We start from the raw sequence: 22,463 nt of genomic DNA, 5'->3' as shown, positions 1-22,463 counted from the left end.
ATCCAAACACGTCGACATGGAGAAGATAAACAGACGAGTATCACAGCCGCTGTTGACGTTGTGTACATCTGAAATGGGCGTATAAATGTTTGCGAAGCGTAGCCCTACATGTCACATTTGTGAACTTGTTTTTTATTTTACGGAAGCAACGTTGTAAAGGGAAAATCTAATGTAAGTTTTGCTGTTTTATGGTGAAGTTAAAGTGCGTCGTATTCAGCTAGCCAGCTAACATTAGCCACTGGCTAACGCTAGTTGGCGAGTCACCTAACCAGTACCCCTGCGTCGCCTTTGTGAAACGTTTAATAATTAGCCATGTAATGACGGTATTGTAGTTTTTTAATGTGTCAAGTTGCGTAATGTACAATGTAAGGTGGTTGTCAGTGTCCTGTAGTTTAACATGACCTCCAAATCTTAACGGACAATTTCATGTCAACGTGGAGGCCTCACTTTCTATGGAGGGTAAAAAAATGATAAACAACAGCATATGTTATGTTACTGCTGACAAATCCAAAGTTTGCTTTTACTCCGACTAGATATTGAACTGATTTTTCCCAATTGAAGGAGGATTACAGGCAGTATTTTGATGTATGTCTTTTGTCCATCTCTAATGGGCTGTCCTGCTGCAGGATTGTGTCAACATGGACAGTGACCTAAGTCCCCAGGATAAAAAAGACTTGGACAAGTTCATTAAGTTTTTTGCCTTGAAGGTAAGAGGCTAGTATGATGCTGCTGGTCCCAACGTAGGTTTTTTTTCCATGTGCTTGCAGAAAACTGAATGTTTCTGTAATTGCTGTTCACAGTTTGGTTTTTTATGACCTGTTGTGTGTGTGTGTGTAGACTGTCCAGGTGATAGTCCAAGCCCGTCTTGGAGAGAAAATCTGCACTCGCTCTTCCTCGTCACCTACAGGCTCTGACTGGGTAAACTAATTATGCCTTTGCCCTATTTCTCTATTGTTATAACTGATTTCATATAAAATATGTCAGTTTGCTGTAGATTTCTAAATATGTGTAGCTTGTTTTGACTGTTGCTCTGTTTTTCACAAGTATAAAATTTGTTCGTTTTGGTTGTTATTTCCTTTAGTTTAATTTGGCCATCAAAGACATCCCAGAGGTGACTCATGAAGCCAAGAAGGCACTGGCAGGCCAACTTCCAGGCATCGGGCGCTCCATGTGTGTCGAGATCTCCCTGAAGACATCAGAGGTAAAACCTTGTTCAGCGGGGAAACTGTAGATCATCTGCTCCTGTTCTCGTCTTTCGTAAAATAGCTTCTTCACCAAGATGATCTCAAACTCCGCAGATCAGGCTTATAAAGCATCAGTGGTGGGTGAGGTCTTTGATGACAGCAAGACAAACAGTAGTTATATTGCTGTGCACATGAGCCTGGAAAAATACTCATTAATATCACCAGTATTTTGTGGATTTGGGTCACAGGATTGCTCTTCAGCTCCTGGATGTGAAAAAATGAAAATAAATATAGTCATTTTTTTAGTCCCAGTTTTATGTCCCTCTGGTAATCTGTCTGTCTGTTTTTGTCACACTCAGGGTGACTCAATGGAGTTAGAGACTTGGTGCCTGGAGATGAATGAAAAGTGAGTAGATTTTGCTTTTTAAATGTTCTTTTAGCCAAACAGTTAAAGAATGTTAAATGAAATAAGAGAACTGTCAATGCTGTTGATGTGTCTGAGGCTTTATAAGGTTGTACAGGATTAGACTGGTGAACCACTCTTTATCTGTAGTAACAGAATCAGTTGACCCAGTACTGATTTTATAAAAGTTATTTCATCATGTGCAGCACTTGTGATGGCTGACTCTCCTCTGCTTGGCTTCTTAAGCAGCTACAATGCAGCAGCTTAATGCCTGCGCTATACGTACAGCTTTGTGAATGAGTGAACTGTGGAGGAGCACAAATGACACATCACAGTCAGCGTCATCTGCTTTGAGTCATAAACGGCTTATTTAGTCTGTGACATTTTGCTGTTATATCACATCTCTAACGTGCTGTTTTAATGCAGATCTGCCTCTTGCCCTTTGAGGTTTTATTCTCAGAAAAAATATGAACATAGAAAGTGTCTTGGAGATATTGTAATGAGTTATTGTGTTGTCTGTTTCTCCTGCAGGTGCGATAAGGACATCAAGGTGTCGTATACAGTATACAACCGTCTGTCTGTCCTTCTGAAGTCTCTGCTGGCCATCACCAGAGTGACGCCTGCCTATAAACTGTCCAGAAAGCAGGGGCATGACTATGTCATATTATACAGGTGTGTGGACTCTGTCTGTCCTGTTAGATAGGTTTGTCTAACTTACTTCCAAGCAGCACAAACTTTGACCTGTCTCCTTTTTGTCCACAGCGAGATGCTCTGATTTTATTTGTGCTTATTTCAGTCCAGTCGTCTAAACTTACAGGTTTGTCTTGTGTCTGTCTCTCTTCTGTCCAGGATCTACTTTGGGGAAGTCCAGCTGAGTGGATTAGGAGAAGGTAACTGTAAACTTAGCTTCTTGACACCACTGCACCTACAATGTAGGTCCTCTACAGTAGATATGAGTAAACTAACGTGTTACACTGTGGTCTGCTTCTGTGTAAAATGGTGTGATTACTCAGGATCCTTGTTTGTTTCTTAGGTTTTCAGACTGTGCGCGTCGGTGTTGTTGGCACCCCTGTCGGCACAGTCACGCTGTCATGTGCCTACCGCACCAACCTGGCATTCATGTCTAACAGGTAACTCACACACTACATACAAACCAAGAACATTTTCACACAAAGGCAGTTATTATTTACTTATTTAAATTGGAAACGTATCTGTTAGTGTTGGCTCAGCCAGTCAGCTGTTGAAATGTCGTCCTCCGCAGGCAGTTTGAGCCGTCAGCTCCCATTATGGGGATCATTGTGGATCACTTCGTGGATCCTCCCTGCAGCAGCCAGCGTCCTGCAAACATGGGACAGCCCTGCAACTACAGGTACCTACGCAAAGCTCTGGAAGCGAAAGCCACCGTTCATTTTAAAATGAAAATGCTGACGTTATCTGCCCACGACGCCGCTCAACTTTAAAGACACAATGCTGAGTCTCACCACAAACAGTAGAGAGCTTTTAGGTGATGTAATGCTTCCTCTGTACATTATAAAGTGTGTGTGTGTGTGTGTGTGTGTCCAGAGCTCCAGATGAGGAGGATGGAAGCCCGTTTGCTGGAGTTCAGGATTCACAGGAGGTCTGCACCACCTCCTTCTCCACCTCCCCTCCCTCTCAGGTAGGACACACTCACTTCTTAACCACCTCTTTCTTTTACCTTGTGACTTCTTCTCTCCATTTTCACGCCTGTTTTTCATTTCACTCTCTCTTTTCTCTCTTTGTCTGTTTTCTTTCCTGTTGTCCTTTGATTGTACGTTTACCCGTGTGTGCGCATTACCTCAGTGTGTGTGTACACTGAGTCCGTCTCCTTCTAAACTGTCAAAGCCCCTCCCCCTGGACAGTCTGCAGCTTCCATTGGCTCCAGGACTCGTCACTCACACTGTGAGTCGGCGCTGGCCACTGTGAGAGTGTGACTGTGTGTGAGACACCCTGAAACTGCACTGAACAACTCGGTTGTTCCTTCAGATTGCTCGTTTGTTTTGGGGCGTGTCAGAGTTGCGTCAGATTTTATTTCCATCCCTTTTGACTGTGTTTAAAATTCCATCGGAGCTTTGAGCTTTGTAGCGTCAGTTTGCTGCTGCTCACTAGACCTGCTTCATCGTAATCTTTTACCATCACATGCACCACAGTAGAAAGCCGCATTAATCTTTGATCCATCTCAAGAGCACAGCTCTGACGTTCTAACAACACAGTGTGTGTCTCCAGTGTTAATCCGTGATGTTTTGTGATTCATATTTCTGTCTCTGTCTCTCTGTGTAGCTGTATACTTCCAGGTTATCCTACCAGCCTCCAGCTTTAGCAGGAGCTGCTGATCTTTGTCACCCTGCTGCCAACCCAAACCAGGTGATGGGCCAGTCAATCACCAATCAATTCACTTTGATTTAAAAAAAAAAAGAGCAGGTTATTTTTGTTATGAAGTATAATTAGCCCAGACATCAGTCTTGTGTCTGTCCTCCCTGACATGATTTTCATTTTGTCTCTTTGAGGGACACTAACGCTCTGCCTGTGTTCTCCCTCTTCAGGTGTTGCATGCTGGGAAGGAGGGTGGGGTTGTCTTGGTTCCTGCTCATCCTGCTCATGGAGCAGATGCCCATCTGACAGTAGAACATGCCCCCAACACACCTGGCAGCAGGTAAATCCCTCCTGACATCGCTTCAACTCAGCATCTCTGCTTCCAACCAACTGTGAACTTATTTCCTGTTGTTGTGATGTTAATAAAGTAAAATGACAGGTAGACTTGAACTTGATCAAACCTTCATCTGTGTCTCATCCCTCTTCACAGCGGTGATGATGATGGTCTGACTCAGAGCGGAGAAGGAAGGAGGGATGAAGGGAGGAGGAGCGTTTCTCCCTCTGACCCGGTGGAGTCTCTCAGTGCGTTCACGAGGAAAGTCGGAGCATTTGTCAATAAGCCGAGCACGCAGGTAAACCGAACGTAGTGAGCTGCTTATTTCTTGTTTTCTGGTGACGCTAATGAAAATGAGAACAAACACATTACAAGAATGGTTAAGGAGAGCTTTTGAGCCAGGTTTGGGTTTGTCTTATTTTTAAGCCACTTGTTTGCATCTCTGAATTCACCTGTGTGTGTGTGTGTGTTTGTGTGTGTGTGTGTGTGTGTGTGTGTGTAGATAACAGCAGCCAGTCTGGACCTGCCATTTGCTGCATTTGCTCCTCGAGGCCTGGACTCAGAGGAGAATGATCCCATGGTAACTGTAGATCTAATTCTGAGTTGTTGTCTGATGATGGAGCTGAAGACACAAAGCTTGACTCAAGCTTGTGTGTGTGTGTGTGTGTGTGTGTGTGTGTGTGTGTGTGTGTTCAGGTGCAGCCTCCAGACTCTCCTCCCTGTTCGTCCCCCCTGCAGGCCAGCCTTCACTCTCAGGGCTCAGAGGGATCGGGGCAGCAGGACGATTTCGTCATGGTCGACTTCGTACGTGCCTATTGTTGGAGTCTGTTCTGTCCACTCACAGCTTTACTCTCGAGGTGCAGCAGTATATTATATAACAGTGTCTCTGTGTCCTGTCTCTTTAGCGACCTGCCTTCTCTAAAGACGACTTGTTGCCGATGGATCTGGGAACGTTCTACAGAGAGTTTCAGAACCCTCCACAGCTGGCCAGCCTCTCACTACACATCAGCTCCCAGTCGATGGCCGATGACCTGGTAACCAGCTTGTTTTTATTTTAACGGAGTCTTGTTTTCATGGTGTGACTCAGTAAAACAGCAAATGAATGACCTCGATTTCGGTTTTTCTCTCTGCAGGACTCGCTGCCAGAGAAGCTGGCCGTCTACGAGAAGAACATCGACGAGTTTGACGCTTTTGTGGACATGCTTCAGTAGAAGAGGAGTGAGGATGAAGAGAAGGACTACATGTGAGGAAAGACTAAACGGATAATGAAAGGACACTGGAGGCTCTGTAGTAGTTTGTCCTGTGAGAATCACTCAGACTAAATCACCATGTTTTAATGTGAAGATCATTTCTGACATTTTTTTTTTCACCCTCCTGTTTAGCACGCTCACCTCTTTTACCAGCTTGTACAGACAGTCCTCTTCACTGTAAATACTGTATTATTTCCTCTGACACTGGCACAAACCCTCCCCCCTTCTCTCTCACTCTCTCTGGTCTGGTAGTGTGAATTCAAACTGAAGATCTTTATTTTCTATGTGGCACAGAGGTGTTCGTCATCAGTGTTTATTCAGGAAATCAGATGATCTTGGGGGTTTTTCTGTCACTTTAAACAGCCATGCAATTCAAGGACAGACATAAGTTAGTTTTTGTTCACTGTGGTTCACTGTAATCGGTTCCCCTCTCCCACCCTGCTGAAGGTTTCCTTTACACCATGGCTTTGGTCTCATCCTCACGGTGGATGCTAATCCTGTGTCGTAATTGAAAAATGTCCTGCTTTACACAATTTCAGAATTTCAGACAGTTTCAGAAGCAACTTGAAAGGAGGCGTTCCCAGCCGGACTGGGGATTCAAGCTGCCAGCTTCAGAGTAAGCAAAAGGCCCAGATTTTCTACGGCCCTTACACATATTCCACGCGGAGTCAATTTGTTGTCAGCTAATAAAGTTCACTTGGCTAAAACTAAAGCAGCGGCCCTGCAGTTAATCCCACCTCCATCAACATTATGATGTTCAGGTTTTGTTGTAAGTGATTCTAGACGGAGGCTGTAGCTTGTGGTGATAATTAAACATCTTCTCTGTATAACAACACAATTTAATGGCACCAAAATAAACTCTAAAACCTTAATGAAGGTGTGATTTATCACAGGGCCGCCGCTTTAGTTTTAGCTTCTTAAACATCTATATTTACAGAGGTCTCTACAACCTGTGTGTGTATCTTTGGGGAATTTGTTAAAGGTGGGATAAACACATTTCCAGTCTGTCTGTAGAAGGCGCCACAACACCATCCATGACTGTTTGAGTTTGGTTGAAAGCTTTAATTTAAACATTTGCTGTTGTTCTAGGTGTCCTAATAAAGCATGGCTGCTCTGTTGAAGCAAGTGGAGTCTGTCAGCAAATACCTGGTGTCTCGAGTGATGGGATTGCGGTAGGCAAGGCACACAGCATTGACAGTAATGAATGACAGACTTAGGAATAAGTTTGGGCTCAGTTAAGGGGGAAATGGCTTTGACACACCTGTCAGGTTGTTTTTAACCAGGCTGTTAGCTTGTTTTACAAAAAAAGTCTGTGTGGATTAAATGTACAGTCTGTTAATGTGCTTTACAGGTGCTGTCAGGTGTTTCCCCAAAACATCCTGATCATTCCCTTTGGGTAAATAATTAAATGAAAAAAAAAAAAAATTCGAACTCGTTTCTCAGAATTCTCAAATGGAATTTTATTGGTATTTTCCATCACATACCTGCAGAACTGCGAAGGGTCGAAACCATAGAGTTTAATAGTATGGTAGCACGCGTTTCACGAACACTCTACAATTCACGTTCCTCCAACGCGCCACGCGCTCTGTGGTCGTGACCAAATTCAGATTACGGCGCTTCTTCTCTGAGAGGCTCTAACTCTCACACTGCCGCCTAGAGAGGGGCTGAGAACCGTTCAAACATTTCCATCTTCAGACTCATTTCCTGTGAACAGCTGTCTAAAGGGCTATGGAGGAAAGCTGCTTAAATCAACGTCAACTCTTCCCAGACAACGATGATGTAAATCTCCTAACTATTTATATTTTCTAGAGTTAGCCATTTAAACAAACATGCCGTTACTTCTGAAACATACCCTCTGAAGCTGCGGCAGACAGAGGCCATTTCCCCCCAGGTAACACTGGGAACACGGAACAAAAAAAGAAATTAAAAAAGAAAAGAAAAAAAAATTCACAGGAGACAGGCAGTGATTGCCCAGTGTGCATTTTCACCTCATTCAGTTGCTCAGTCCACTAGAATGTCCTGTCCCCATTTCCCCCCCACCATGGCCCTTCTGAGCCTGACTGTCCAATGAGTTTGTGTTGGGCTACGTGGAGAATGAGTCCCTCTGGGCATGGCGAGACGAGTCAAACATCAGGGAATGGTTGGAAACAAAACGTCCAGATAGAAGACACGTAACTGTAATAAGACGGGGAGGGGGGGGGTGACCGATAGACACACTCGTTCCCACTTCCTTGGATACAGGGTGAAAGTCTTTTGAGGTGGGTGGCCAATGTCCTCCATTGTTATAAATATCCAACCTGCTCCCCCAGTTGGCTGAATGTAGGTGGAGTTATATAATAGTAGGGCGGGGGTGGTGATGGGGGTGAAGCCGGCGTCCATACACACTACAGATCAGAGCAGGAGGAAGAGGAGGGAGTGTATGGAGGAGATCCAGGAGCTCAACTTTTCTTCATGGGCTTTTTAAGAGAGCGGGGAGGTGACCGGGGGTTCAGGCTCAGGCAGTATTCAGTAGGTCCTGTATGGCTTTCTGCTGCGTCTCGTTCAGTGTCGATACACACTGTGCCCATAATCCTGCTGACACCTGGAGGACATGACAGAAGAGTCAATATTGACAACAACAACCTCATTCACTTAAAAAAATGTCCATCTGCTCTGAGACAGTGGAAACCTGTGTCTCTTCTTCTTCTGCTTTTCAGTTTCCTGGTAAAACTGAAATGTCATCTGGTCTCTTTCTATTCTAAATTCAGGCATCTTGATGTCTAATCACCTCAGTATATAGACACCTTGTACAACCCAGGTGAAGTTTCCTGCCACGTGACAGCGATGACTCACCTGTACTTGACGGATGACATTTGCGAGCCGCTTGCTGCAAGCGTCTTCGCTCTTGACAGATTCGTTTGCAACTCCGTCTGCGATGATGAGGAAGATTTTAGGAAGGTTGGAGTTGTCCGGCCCGAGGACAATGGGGTTGTTGCTGTGGAGAGAAGATGACAGTCAGCAGGAGGTGCAAAAATCATTTCCACCTCAGCGCTTGATGGGGACAGATAAGGTGGTGGCTTTTTTACCTTTCAATGAGGTCACACAGGAAATCAAAGGTGTGGACGGCCTCCTCTTTGTCCTCGTTGAGCGGTAGCCAGCTGAGCCAATGAGGAAGGATCTCGTTAACATTGACGCACTCTGGCCTAAACCTCATAACCTTTCCAACAGCAGAGATGCAGTTCTCCGTGGCGTTGACGTTTTCCTTGGAGCGTGAGTCGGCCGCCTGGATGACACTGACGAGCAGGGGAATGGCCTCTGGACCGAGGAAACAAAGACATCATGTAGTTATCAACTAAAAACACTAACCTGCTGAAAACAATGCTAGTTAATACCAGTACCAGGTCGTACCTGTACAGAACGGGCGGTAGCTCTCTCCTCCATACTGAGCCATGACGCCGACGCCGTAGGCGGCTGCCTGCCGAACCTCAGGGCTCGAGTCACACAGTGACTGCAACATGGGCCGCAGGAAATACTCTGCATATTTGAAGGAGGAGGGGCTGCAGTGCTCCACCACGTCATCAAAGATGCACAGACCCCACTGTCTGTCTGCCCACGGCCTGTTGGGACACTAGAGACAAGCAGGACGGTCCAGTTAGGAAAAAGTAGACATCTACTGTGAGTCTTGGCTGGGACTATCTGACACCATCTAGTGGCCACTTCAGTTTCTGTTTCTTCATTGGACTTGTAGCAAAGATGCAGAAAATAAATGGAAATGTGCCTGATACAGCCAGCATCCACCGTCTGCACCAGGAAATGACCGATTCATTCTGCAGGTACTTACTATTAGCTGGACGATGAGCTGCAGCAGCTGTTCGAACCAAGGCAGCACCTTCTCTTTGTAACTACTGAACACTGAGTGCAGGATGTCTGACACTTTGGTCAGGATGTAAACATCATTCTCATCCTGGGAAAGAAAATAGAAGTGAGCAGAGGGATGGTGCAGTCTTAAATCATTAGCTCCAGATTGTGCCTTCATAGTCGCTGTAACACTTTTACTAAAATGAAAATATTTACCTCGTCTTGTAATGTTTCCTCCACCTGCTCATCATAGTCCTCGTCCTGTCTCTTGGCTGTGAAGGACAAAGTGAAGACAATGTTGTAATGCTTATGCTTTGTCTGACACAGTGATGTGGTGATGTGATCTGTGGCTGTGATGAAGACTCACCCTGTCTGAGCTCCTGGTTCTTAAAATGCTCCTCCAGTTTTTCCTTCAGGATGCCGCCCAGCTCCTCGAAATGCTCGTTGTTCAAACACCCGTCACCCATCAACTCAATACACTAACAGAAAAACACAAACTCTCATCAGTCACATCAGAATCTGGACAGGATTCATGCTGTGCAAAAACCCTGCTAAAGTTACCTTGGCAAAAGAGTGCATGATTTCTGAGAGGACGTCTGAGTCCGGCTCGGTACCGATGGCCTTGATGAGAGCGTCGCACATGAAGTGCCACATCTGGGTGAGGTACTCGGGTCCTCGAACCCGCGCACACTCCAGCAGCAGGGGCATGGACTCAGCTGCTGCCACCCGCACACGTGAGACAGTTAAGGAAAACGCCACAAACATGTTTGATAAACAATTCAATTTATCAAGCACCAAAGCGATGGAATATTTTAGATGTTAACATTGAATTCCTTGTTGGTTTTGGCCCCCAGTCGTTCTGTGGGTCTGACGTTAACAAAAAGGATATCATCATGGAAGTAGAACTTGAGCAGAGGAACCATCAGCTTCACCACCTGCTCCGTGTACTCCACAAAACCCTCCTTCAGCTCTTTGGCATAACACACCTGGAAAACAACACAGAACAGTTTACTAACTTGGCTAAATACTGTCAATAGCCTCAATGTGTAAATTCAGGTTCTTTTCGACTCACCAACATCTGGCAGGCAGTGGCCTTCTCCTCCAGGCCGGCCGTCTTGATGCCAAAACTCTGTTGGTCTCCCAGGTTGACAAACTCCCAGCCGTCATCCTCGGATATGTTCTCCATGTCCTGGGCTGCAAGACAAACACAAACACTTTCAAATACTGCAATAAAATACTGCTTTATTATTTTTTAAAATAAGATTACTGCAGTCATTTCCCTAAATGTCCACAGGACGTAGCTGTGAGCCAGTGTTGTGTTACTTACTGTCGAGGAGGGCCACCTCAGGCTTGATGGAGGCCGTCTTCATCAGGGGACCCATCACCACAGGCAGATACTGCTGAAACTCCTTCCCCAGGATCTTACACATCCTGGCCCAGGCTGAGATCATGTACGAGATCTAAACCACGCACAGGACGCGACAGGTTGACTACACAGAAACACAAACAAGGAAAACTGGATAGTTCAAAGGTCGTATGCGTCTTCCTACCTGAGGATCGTCATCCTCCAGGTCGTTGAAGTCTGTCTGGGTTTTGAGGAGCAGCTGCATCACTGCAGAGGCGTCCGGCATGAACTAGAAACAGAAAAGGACCGATGTGAGGACAGCTGAAGTGAGGACATGCAGTGAAATTATTTTAACAGGACGTCTGATCACAGTCTACACAGACGTACCTTCTCCTTGCCGACAGCCAGGCCGATGAGGCTGATGCACTCGATGGTCTTGCCACGAAGCAGCCGGAGCTCCTTCTGCACTGCGTTTTCCACGATGTGTTTGAGCGAGGGCATGAACAGGTCGTAATATGGCACAAACTTCTCCTCGGCTGTGTCAGCCACCGAGGCGATGGACGTCACCACCTGCTCCAGGACCAGTTTGGTGCCCTTCTGGATCAGCTGGGAAGAGAGAGGAGGGCGCACTTGAAACTCCAGAGAGTCGCGGAGGAGACACGCTGAACTGGCAGTAAAGTGTGTTAGCGGGGACTGGAAGGTGGGTGTGCAAGAAACATAATACATATATTTATTAACATGAACTGTGAATATTTGTACCTCTTGCAGCTTGGCAACCATAATGGCGTGAAGGTGCTGCACCAAGCTGTCCAGATACGGGATGAGCAGTGATTTGGGACAGTCCTCTGTGAAATTGATGAGGGCGGCAGCAGCGTGCGCCTGCACCCGAGGGTTACTCTGGTCCTCCATGGTCTGAAGCAGTGCTGAGATCACCTGGAAGGGAAAAGGACACAGGTCAGTTTTCATAGTCCACAGCAGTAAATCTGTGAATCTGTCTCACATTTCTATTCTACAGCATTAGATTGATTAAAAATCACAAGGACATAGTGATGCATTGCAGCTGCAGATGGATGTAAATGTCTTTGCTCAGGCTGACACATCAACTAATCTAAAACCACAGCTACTGAACATGGAGCCACCAGGAAACAACCATTTTAAAACGCTCCGCGTCACTTTAGGTACCTTATCGTGGAATTTCTTTTGGAAGGTCGGGGCGAAGTCTGTGGCCATCTGTCCTATGGCGTTGCAGGCAGCGTAACGCACCCTCGGGTGCTGAGGAGGGAAAAGGAAGCCAAACTCAAAACCACCATACAAGATACCATCTGCTGTGCACCTGTAACATTAGTAACCAGATCATAAATAACAGTAAAACAAATGCCTAAATGTTTATCATCTGCCCATCATCACTTAATGTGGTTTAAGTACATATGAGCACATTCTGAGCTGAACTAACTTGATGCACCATCTTTGTGTGACACAGTGAAGTCTGAGGTTGTGTTTCTTACAGGGTCGGAGCAGAAGAGGAGAACAAAGCTGACGATCTCTTGGAGGATGGCCTCCATCTGCTGGTGGCAGCCCTCGCCAATGGCCGACAGCGCCATCAGCCCGGCGTGACGGTACTTCCAGTCAGCTGCACACAAACACACACAGTTAGCCTCGTTTTCATAGTGACCAGTTTAAAACTTAAAATACATGCGAGTGCTTTAGATTTACTTACGGTTCTGCAGCATCTGCATGATGTGCTGTTTGATCATGGGCAAAATGATCTTTCCTCCCAGGCCACAAGCGATTCTGTCCAGAGCACTCTCCCCAGCCACGGCATTACTGGTGGGTGACAAAAAACAAATCAGTCAAGCACAAAAAAAAATAAAATAAAATGTGTATGGACACATTTAGACATCTGAGCACTTTGTGCATTTGCTGCAGCAACAGCCATTTTTAAACAAGCGTCTTTGAAGGTAACCTGATGTAAAACACGCTCTGATCCTTTAGTTCTCTAAATTTAGATGCTGAAATTTTTCATCTTGTGTTTCAAAAATTAAACTGGAGTGGAACCATAGACAAAAAGGTCAGGTGATTACACTGAGATCAGATGTGATGATGATGATGCTGTGGAGGCTGATGATATACCAGGATCTTACCTGTCAAAGTCATCATCCTCCAGCTCATCAGCCATGGCCCACTCATCGTCATCCTCAAGGTCCACCATCATAGCCAGCATCTGGGGCACTGCGTGTACATAACGCACTTGTCTAAACCACTTCACCAGACATGTTTATGTGGCCACAAACTAGTAAGAGAACTTTAAGCGAAGCGCTTTGATGGTAAAGCAAATCCTCACCACTCTGAGCCACAATGGCAGTGTGTTTCCTCAGCATGGCTGCCGCTGTCTCAGATAAGGTGACGATGACCTCCAGCGCCAACTGTCTCTGCATGTTTGTCAGGTTGGTGTCAGCACATAGCTGAGGAGACGGGGACGGAGATAAGCAGATGTTAAGATTTCAGGCGTCTTTTTGTGTTTAATACCAAGAGCAGTAAAGTGATGCTTTGCATGAGGGAACTCCCTGACTCACCTTCAGGCAGAGCTGCAGGGTGGCCTCCAGGTTGGGTCTCAGGTATTTGGGTGCTGTGTCTGCAATTTCCACTAAAGACTTGAGCACAGAGTCGTCTCCTTGGTAGCAGGACTCATTAACTGCCTGGAAAAACAGAGGATGAGATTAGTGTTGTAACTACATTCATTAGACTGTGTTTAGATCATCAACAACACAGTATGGGGAGAAAGGAGACCCACAAAGAACAGGACTATAAGTCAATGTAACTCAGCAGGGTGCTATTTTTTTACATGGACCCATTACTACATGATCTAAGCTTGCATTAGCTAATGCATCCATATCAGACCAATAATGGGTCTCTCAAAGGACCGGACTTTTACTGACTGCTTAAAAGCCATTACTGGTGCAGAGGATTACACGCAGACACCAAGAACAACACTGCTCCAAGTTGTCGGACAACAACTTCTTAAAGAAAGCGTCCATGACTGATGCAGAGGACACAGTACAAAATAATTTGATGTTAGGAGCCAGTTCCTGGTGTCTCACCTGGAGGATTCCTGGCAGCAGGTCAGCAAAGTGCTTCAGCAGAGCTGTGTTGCTCTCGTTGGACAGAACGAAGGACGCTGCAGCCCGAGCCGCCAGGGTACGAATCTGAAGGAGAATTTCAAAAATGACAGGAAATTACAATACAGGAACATCAATCTGGAAATGAGCTGCCCTGCAACTGTCCCAAGATCTTACCTGTGGATTTGCCTGGTCCTGCATGCACTGAACAAGCATACGTTTGATAACCTCCATATAATGCTGCTGCTGGTTGCCAAAGATTCCTGGGAAGTTCCTGAAACAAGGCCAAAACATACCAGTCACCCACCGGCTCGTCAGCCTGAACAGACGAGATGTCTGATGTAATCTGCGGCTCACCAGAATATGTGCAGGGCGGCTTCTCGCAGACCAACACTGTCGGAGTTGACGGAGTCAAACAGAAACTTGAGCACCTCTGGCCACTGGTTATTCCCATCATCATCTAGATTCAAGACAAAACAATCAGAGATAACAGCAACGACGTCTAACCTAACAGCAAGTGAACCAATACCCTTACAACGATGCTATCATGTATGTAAGGTATGACATGATAATACTCCATTCACTGTTTACTATCAATATTTAATCATCACAAAGCCACCAGAATGTAGGAAGTACCGTCGGGCAGAAAGAAAAAACTAATGAACATTACCGATGAGGTTGCGGGAGAGCTCAGCTGCAATGTCGCAGACCTTCTTGCGGATGTTTGGCGAAGTCTCCTGTTGGATGCTGGTCAGCAGCTCTGTCTTGATGGCCGTCTGCATCTCCAGGGTCAGGCCCGGGTAGATCTCCTCGAAGGACGACGACAGCAGCCGCCGCAGCAGCACTGCCGCCATCTGTTTGACCTGCGTGGATAAAACACCCGTTTCAACATCATGTCACGCTTCCCACCGTGGCCCCCAGCGTGAAAGCCCATAACTTTCCAGTCCATAATAAAGACCTTTTCATAGTTTTGATGTGATATGACCAATTTATACCACAACTTTTTTTTTTAAATAAATAAAAACCACCCTGACAAAACCTGCAGCATCTCAGAAAGGCAGAGTCACTCTCCCTGGGCCAAGCACCTCTCTGCCTGCTCCCATTTCAAGACTCTAAAAATATCAGCCTTGAGGTAAAGAAAAGGAGAGGAAGCATGAGGGACCAAGCAGCTGGTGGATTCGGAGTAAACATAACTGCCCAAATGCCAAAACTGTGACTCATGGGTCTTCGTGTCAGGCTGTGGTGAAGGCTGACACATGATGACAGGCTACATTCTTCAAATGCCGCTTTTAAAGCGAACACATTAAGGTAATGTGGACGGGATTCACGTGGTGGACATGATGTAATATCACATGAAAATGTATGACTTTCCAGCAAATGCCTTTGACCTAATATGTTCTTTGTTCCCGATTGTTAAAAAAAAAAAAAAAAACAACACAAAATGTTTTCTATCCTTCCTCTAATTCAGGCCTGAAGGATAAAACATGTCATGGAAGTGTATGTCTGTACAAACCTCCTCTGCAGCAGATGCATCTCTGACAGCCTGCAGCAAGAATGTGATCTTGTTCTGGCCCGGGATAGTGTCATAGGTCTCCTGCAAAGAGAATTAATGGACAGTGGTGAGGACGAGACAGGCCATTTGGTGAATGCATACAGATGCAAGCGCCACAGACACTCTGTTTTAGCCCCTGTGAAAAATGGATTTCGACCAGTGAGAGTGTCATGTTCACTTTATTAGAGTCAGAATGAATGCCTGTTATCCCACGCTAGGCACATTTCAAGCTGAAACACATGCTGCAGTCAGACAAAATGCAGGAGGGATGTCCAGAAATCATAGTCATAATCTGGCAGTATTCATGATGATGATGGGTGTGGCCATTCAAAAACTAGTGTTATTAACTAGATGTTAATTGTTTTGTCTGTGGAATAAGCTTCAAAAGCCTCTGCTGAAAGCCTGGTTGTACTGTAGGACAGAAACTGTGCACACTGGCAAAAGACTAAGTGAGACACGTGCACTTTAGCTGTGTATCAATGATAATAAAGGCGAACTTGTAAATTTATAAATGAAGAGATCTATAATGTAGGAGTCATGGGTTTAGCTTCAACCCTACTCTCCTCACTTATCAAGCTGTTTTTCTGATTCCTTCTGCTTTGCCTTGCTACCAAAGCTAACATCCATTGTTGTGTTAATATACTGTGAGGACAAACACCCCGAGGCTGCCTCACTTTCCACAGGTCAGTGGAAGGAGCTGCAAAGTATCACCCAAGTTAGCATCCAATTACCAACGCCTTACTTGATGAATACTTCATTACATTTACATTGAGACGCTTTTGTTGCCCGTTTGTTTCGGTCTCTGCTGTTCTTACTGTGCTTATTAAAGCAACACGAGAAGTGCAAACACACATGAGGCTGTATGCTGGTGCAGTGGAACCTTGGGTGTGTGCTCTGAGGACTGATGGTCACGTGGAAGCTCAACAGTAAACAAAAAGATCTGGTCTTGTTTATCAGGTGAAAGGACTGAGAGAACCCCAGCAAGATGTCTTTTTAAGTGAACACATTCGCATGACAAAGACAGGGAGGAGTATCACTGTGGCCACAATATGGTGGGGGAGAAAACTTGTTCCTGACCAGTGAATGCTGAATCCCAATGCCTAGGTATCGCTGTCTGTTCCAAATCAAGTATCATACAAGTGCTATCTTCAGCTCCTGTACTGAGATTAAATACTTGCCCACTAGCTATAGAAAAGCATCCCCAACCTCTGATTTTAACCACAACACCGCCACACCTTTAAGATTGTAATTATTGTGTAATTCATGGCTTGTAACACCCCTAATCGTGTCTTGAATGGGGTAAACCGGGGGCCTGGACACCTACAAATGTTCTGTAGCTGTGGTCATTAGCTGTTCAAATATGGGTTTAAAGTCCTTTGCAGATGGATCAATTCCTATTATGTGCGTAAGACAGAAAGGGAGAGTTTCTATAAAGGATGAATTCCAATGAGCTTAGCATCGCGGCAGACAGTCTGTGTTTTATAAAGAAAAACGCTGACTGCCAGTGAGGGGTGTGTGTGTGTGTGTGTGTGATAAGATTCAACCACCTCATCCAAAAGTCGGGTGCTGAAGAGGAAAACTGTGGTAACAAAGCTTTGCCGCGACATGAGGCTAATCGTGGTGTGTGTGTGGTGGAAGGGGGCAAATGAACAGGCCAGCTAGACTCAGCCAAAACAAATCCTCAGAGAAACTAATCCAGTGAGAGGGGATGACCCACAGGACGAGCCTTTATAGTGACGTGGCTGAAACTGAGATAAATCACACCATGAGTAACATCAACCCGAATAAGGAAGGAAAAAACAGCATGCTTTAAAGTGTTGTGTGAAACAGACTTGCACATAGAATGACTGAAGGCCATTGCATAAGTAACGTTACTGCTAACGTAGCTCGCCCTCTGAATGAACCCCATCTGTAATCGATCCCGTTTTCATTTTGTCGCCCATCATTACGCCTCTAACTTGCCATTACTGTCCTTTTATAATTTATGAAATCCAGCGTTTAATCTTTTGGTATCCCACTATGTCCTACACTAGCTTGCTAGCTAATAAAACTAGCAACACCTAGCTTCATGCTACTTCCTGTACTCTACTAGCCAGAAGACTAGCTTCACTGTCAGCTGGAGAAATTAGGACTGGTACCTAACAAACTGATCGTTTCACTTTGAATCAAACCGAATGAGCTCCGCACACACACAGACAAACACACAGTGTCACGACTGGCTTCGTGTTTATGAGATCAACATTATGTCCACATAACTACGCAACACGGTGGAGGTAGTTAGCGTTAGCTGACTAGTACTCCGTGTCGGCTTCACATCGCACGTGGACTCTCCGCGCTTGACGTGAAAGCTCGCTGCGCGCGCGGCCAGGATGGGTAGCTAACAGGCGGTTAGCTTTCACTGACCAGATCGCACCGTTTTCCACAACCGCCGATCTTGTCAGCCGCGAAAGCAACTGCGATTCCTTCTCTTACCTCTGCTTGTTTCCTGACGGTGTTGTCAGGGCTCATCAGGTTACCCAGCAAGAGGTAGAACTGCTGCTGTTCCGCCATTGCAGTGAGATCCAAAAAGACCAGCCGGGTGGAGAAGCGGCGAAATGAGACCGGTCGACGCTGCTTCGGTCACACAAAGCTGCTGTAGTCCTATTGGTTTGCTTTATGCAACTGTACTCGCTGCTCATTGGACCCGAGGCCTGTAGCAGAGCGCCCATTGGATGGAATGGTCACAGGAAAAGTGAATGTTGTTCCTATTAGTTAATAGTGAATTACCAAAGCGCGGGAAGTTACCGTATCGGCGCTTGGAAATAGAAACAACTGTGCATTATGAATGGCGGAAAGTAACTAAGTAAATTTACTCAAGTATAGTACTTAAAGTACATTGTTGATGTACTTTTTCGTTACTCGAATTTTACGTTACTTTTGACGTCACTACATTTCAGCTGTAAATATTATCTACTTTTGTTCGACAGGTAGAGATACCTACAGAGTGAACCACCCAGCTTCACCTCAACAAGCAACAAAAGTAAAATATATATCATTCATAGTCATGTAATAACACAATATGTACGTGTTCGTTACAGACGTGAACACCTTCTGACATGTGGCATCTTTGGAAACGTTAGGACCATGTCTTAAATGCAAAATAAGCCATCTTATATATATACATATATTTGTGCATGTTTTAATGATTAAAATACAATGTGCGCTGTAACCATAGAGGGTGTGGGAGCAGGTTTCCCCACTAGATGGCACCAAAGCTTTGCTCAGTGATTTCGGCAATGTACTTTTCTCAATGAATCCAGCATACTTCTGCCATTAGAATTACTAGTTTGTTTGTAGGTCACATAAACTGTCAAAAAGCTGCAAAACAATTGGAAGACATTTGGTGGAAACACAGCCTTTGGCAAGATAAACAGATAAGAGGACATTTGCTTGTGTCTCCTTTTCTGTATATCAGTGTAATTGCCCATTTAATGACCATATTATTGTTCTGTTGCAGCATTCATTTCGCCACAACCCCTTTTCTTTTTTGTTAAAATTCATTCAGGTCTATGCCACTAACCAGGGACGCTCTGCTGTTCTTGAGCTGTTTACTGTTACCGAATTTATTTGGTCAATTCTGTGTCCTGACAGCACCCCTACTGGTCTGCGTTAGACCTGTGACTTGCCACTGTGCACCGGGCTGCAGCGGTTCAGACCTCTGGACAGCGGGGCTACCGATAATCTGCACCACCTGTGTCTCTGAAACCAGACGATTAAAATCAGCTGGGATCCCACGATGAGTGAAAAGTGAAAGGTAAGATCGACATTTACATTTGGTTGCATCGGCCCACTCATCATCGTTTTTATTAGATTTGGCTCCGACGTTGAAATAATTAACATCGAACTCCATTCAAGAATTAAAGTTTTATTGTTGCAGAGCTTTCTGGAAAACACATTTGCATTTGAAATATTTAAGGAAGCTTTTGTTCGGGTCCACTTACCAATTCGGCTCCACCAATACCCGTATTAAATCTGCAGGAGATTTACTAAATAGTGTGTAGGTGATGATAACCGGACTTTGTTGCATGCTTTGGTACTGGGGCGAAAAAAAATGACATAATTAAAAAATCCTCCCAATATTTGTCAGCCTGATTCTTCTTGTCTCACATAGTTCTGACATTTCTCAGTACGAATTTATTTAAACAGACAAAAACAGTTTTTACAAGAAATATTAAAAATCTTTAGATATTTTGTTAATTCATGTATGATTGATTTTATTACAGTATATTACAGTATTTGTTCCATTTCTGAAATTTGCTGTAGGTTTTCATGTTGAACCCTGTTGACCTGCTGACCTCTTAGCCTATCCTCCCTTACCCTTACACCAAACATCATATATACATACCTCCGAGAGGATGACACTCACTGTATTTGGTGATTCTTTATGTTCTGTGGCACCATTTTGGGTTGAAACTGTGCATTTTTATCATCCACTGCAGCAAATGAATAGACTCATTGTCAGAAAGTTTTATTCTCCCTCCAACACATTTCTGTTTAAAAAAAAAAAAACAAGTTAGATGTACTCTGTTTCAGGCTGTATTTCACTGACATCACTCTTCTTTCTTGTCCTCACTGCTGTTCCTGGCAGGATTAACAATACGCTGGAAAACCGCAGTACAGGTATGTTAAAGACATTTTAGAGCATATTTAGGAACTGTATTGTGCTTTTATTTTATTTTCCACCACATTTTAAACGTCAGATTAAAATCTGCTCAGGAGCTGAGTGGAAACAGAGCTGCTTAGACTCTTCCACTACATACAAGGACTTACTGCAGCTAATATATAACCCTTAAATGTAAGTGGCATTAAATCATTAAGTTGGACGCCTGAATGTGTTACCCACAGACCTCCACAGTTTCACATGAGGTCAGGCTGAAGTGGAAAAGGAGAGGAAGATGGATGAGGAGAGAAAGAGTAAGTTTAGTGCTGAAGGGGCTGATGGACAGGCAGGCGGCTGGTTTTCCCCCCACACACAGCCCAGAATTCACAGAGGATCCTGAGACTGTGTGAGCGAGCTTAGCCTCTGTTTATTCAGGGAAAGTTGTTAGTACTTCGTGTTTTTCCTGGAAAACTCAGTAGAAAGCCGCAGTCCTCCAACGTCGGCGTACGAGCCATTTCTCTCTCATTTTTACTTTTCTATTTCTACACAAGTAAATAAAGAAAATATGGAGTGTAAATAAGACATGTTTGGAGCTGTCGGACTCAGAATATACATTTCTTTTTTCACACTGATAGCATGAGGCCAGCACCTTCCACTCAGTTCAAGTCTATGCTAAGCTAGTCTAGTCCTGGACCGACGTTAAGCTGAGTGGATTTGATCCCTCACATTTATTATATTTCTTAGTTTGTCAGAGCATTTAACCTTGATGCTTATGGTTCCCCATGAGTTTCCTCACTGGGCTTCTTCTCCAACCTCTAAACTGCACTTTAACCCTGTTTCTACTTGTATGTATGTGTGTTACTCCTGTAAGCACAATTTTATTGCTCCAGTAAAAAGGTAAACCTCAGTGACTGCAGGGTTTTTAAAAATCAACACAGCCGGGCTTGTTTAAAACGGAGCGAGCTGAATGTTTGAAGCATTAAAAGTCAATATTTCTTTGTGACACACAGACCGAGTTTCACAGAGGAGCGCTATATCCTGGACAAGGCATCCATTGAGGGCAGTGACGTGGGGGGTGTGGGTGGGGGTCAGGTGCTGGTTTTGGGGGTTAAGAGTTGTTGGGTAACCACTGTCGACCTCCTTTGCAGCTGGCCATGGATTAATGGAAGTCACTGGAGTTTAACTGATATTCTTTTTTTAATTCAGTTACGAGTGCAGGACCAGGACTTTATCAGGTGTACACCTTATCTTCTGTGCTGCAAACTTGCTTTGAAGGAAATGTAATTCCTGCCTAAATTACATTCACATGCAGTTTTTTTTTTTTTTTGATGATCAAAGAAGTTTTCAGCTCATTGCACTGGCTTTACAGGCCACAGCTTAACTGTTGGTTCAGTCTCACCGCTCTCATTAACCTCGTTTCCAGACACACCAGGCAGCTGGTTTCAGCAAAACAAATGCTGATACATTTTCTGAATCATACAAGGCGATACAGAAGTCACCATCACATTCACTCGTTTTAGCTGACAGGCTGCTGGCCTTCTTTTTAGCCCCCATGAAGTCCACTGTCCTCTGTAGAAGCCGGCTATCGTTCACTGGTCCTGGTTTGGTTTTTCCTCAGCTCTCCCCTGCACCTCGCTGTGCCTGTAATCTTTCAGCCTCAGCAGTGACAGGAGGGCAGTAAAAACAGAGCCGGAGGAGGTCATCCTGAAGTTTGCACAGGATCGAGCCATTCATCCTCTCAGGGGGGTTTGGTACTCTGCTGTGGTGAGACTGAGGCTGAGAGAGATGAATGTCCTGCTCTGTAACGGTTGGGGACGAAGCCGGGAATTTGTCTCTTATGCTCTGCCGGGCACACGGGAAGCTAAACGAGCCTGTCGTTTCTCAGCGGATATGATTAAATGGCGCCATTAATTTCTGAATGGCAGATGAGCAGCCGCTTTTACAGCCATGCCCGAGTGGTGTCTCTGTCAACAGTGCGGAGACCTGTCATGTTTCCTGCTTGTTGACACAGACACGAATCGGGTTGATGGATTTGACGTAGAGCACAAAGCAGTTTAAACTTGAAAACACAGCTTCACTTATCCTGCTAATTTTCCTTGTCCACAGTGAAAAGGAGTCAGATTTGTTCAGACGATGGAGACTGTTTTTAAAAAGCTCGGTTTTGAGATGAGAGAAATTAGTGCAGACAGAAGATGCCAACAGCTGTGTGATTGTGAAACTGTGCCGTGGGATTTGAATGAGCCTCTAGGTGCTGGAGATAATGATCATACAGTACAGAGTAGTAAATACTACCTATTTGAACAATGCTCAGAAACTGTGTCAGAGAGGAGCTGGTTCAGCGGTGTGTGTGTTTCTAATGTGGGTGTTACAGCTTCATATTTTAATGCTGCTAAATGTAGAAGTTAGAAAACTTCCAGTATTTTATTAACGTCATGTTCTTTCTGTCATTGGTGGTGACTCTGGAGGCCAGAC

General features: G+C 44.9%; 2 protein-coding genes across 3 annotated transcripts; one reads left to right on the top strand and one right to left on the bottom strand.

The window, feature by feature from the left end:
* The first annotated feature begins 15 nt into the window (after window positions 1-15).
* On the top strand, window positions 16-6,627 carry atg13 (ATG13 autophagy related 13 homolog (S. cerevisiae)). 2 transcript variants are annotated; one of them, XM_041032313.1, is made up of 18 exons: window positions 16-171; window positions 627-707; window positions 838-918; window positions 1,082-1,201; window positions 1,544-1,590; window positions 2,119-2,259; window positions 2,437-2,477; window positions 2,621-2,717; window positions 2,849-2,956; window positions 3,151-3,244; window positions 3,409-3,507; window positions 3,886-3,969; window positions 4,149-4,258; window positions 4,409-4,550; window positions 4,755-4,832; window positions 4,949-5,056; window positions 5,158-5,286; window positions 5,386-6,627. In XM_041032313.1, the coding sequence occupies exons 2-18, from the start codon at window positions 639-641 to the stop codon at window positions 5,461-5,463; spliced, it is 1,626 nt and encodes a 541-aa protein (XP_040888247.1). In that variant the 5' UTR covers window positions 16-171; window positions 627-638; the 3' UTR covers window positions 5,464-6,627. The 2 variants fall into 2 exon arrangements, with proteins under 2 accessions (XP_040888247.1, XP_040888248.1); XM_041032314.1 differs by lacking the exon at window positions 3,409-3,507.
* Window positions 6,628-7,742: 1,115 nt separating this feature from the next.
* On the bottom strand, window positions 7,743-17,963 carry kpnb3 (karyopherin (importin) beta 3). The gene is made up of 26 exons (XM_041032228.1): window positions 17,825-17,963; window positions 15,314-15,394; window positions 14,471-14,663; window positions 14,158-14,260; window positions 13,978-14,074; window positions 13,783-13,887; window positions 13,258-13,380; window positions 13,026-13,146; window positions 12,826-12,913; window positions 12,402-12,508; window positions 12,190-12,314; window positions 11,867-11,956; window positions 11,444-11,617; window positions 11,072-11,290; window positions 10,890-10,973; window positions 10,667-10,799; window positions 10,412-10,533; window positions 10,229-10,325; window positions 9,901-10,073; window positions 9,707-9,818; window positions 9,556-9,611; window positions 9,323-9,445; window positions 8,890-9,109; window positions 8,568-8,796; window positions 8,335-8,476; window positions 7,743-8,083 (listed from the first exon to the last, which is right to left on the bottom strand). The coding sequence occupies exons 1-26, from the start codon at window positions 17,900-17,902 to the stop codon at window positions 7,997-7,999; spliced, it is 3,282 nt and encodes a 1,093-aa protein (XP_040888162.1). The 5' UTR covers window positions 17,903-17,963; the 3' UTR covers window positions 7,743-7,996.
* Between the last annotated feature and the right edge of the window lie 4,500 nt (window positions 17,964-22,463).

The sequence above is a fragment of the Toxotes jaculatrix genome, chromosome 24 (assembly GCF_017976425.1).
Source record: "Toxotes jaculatrix isolate fToxJac2 chromosome 24, fToxJac2.pri, whole genome shotgun sequence".
In the NCBI taxonomy this organism is placed as follows: Eukaryota; Metazoa; Chordata; class Actinopteri; family Toxotidae; genus Toxotes; species Toxotes jaculatrix.
The sequence above is the reverse complement of the archived record's forward strand: the minus strand, read 5'-3'. Positions and strand labels throughout refer to the sequence as shown.

Bases quoted from the DNA above. Each gene is read 5' to 3' on its own strand.
- atg13 (XM_041032313.1), top strand. From the start codon at position 639: ATGGACAGTGACCTAAGTCCCCAGGATAAAAAAGACTTGGACAAGTTC. The intron at 1,591-2,118 runs GTGAGTAGATTT...TTTCTCCTGCAG, and splicing joins TGCCTGGAGATGAATGAAAA to GTGCGATAAGGACATCAAGG. The intron at 5,057-5,157 runs GTACGTGCCTAT...CTGTCTCTTTAG, and splicing joins ATTTCGTCATGGTCGACTTC to CGACCTGCCTTCTCTAAAGA.
- kpnb3 (XM_041032228.1), bottom strand. From the start codon at position 17,902: ATGGCGGAACAGCAGCAGTTCTACCTCTTGCTGGGTAACCTGATGAGC. The intron at 12,509-12,825 runs GTAAGATCCTGG...GTCACCCACCAG, and splicing joins GAGGATGATGACTTTGACAG to TAATGCCGTGGCTGGGGAGA. The intron at 11,957-12,189 runs GTAAGAAACACA...TTCCCTCCTCAG, and splicing joins TCCTCTTCTGCTCCGACCCT to CACCCGAGGGTGCGTTACGC.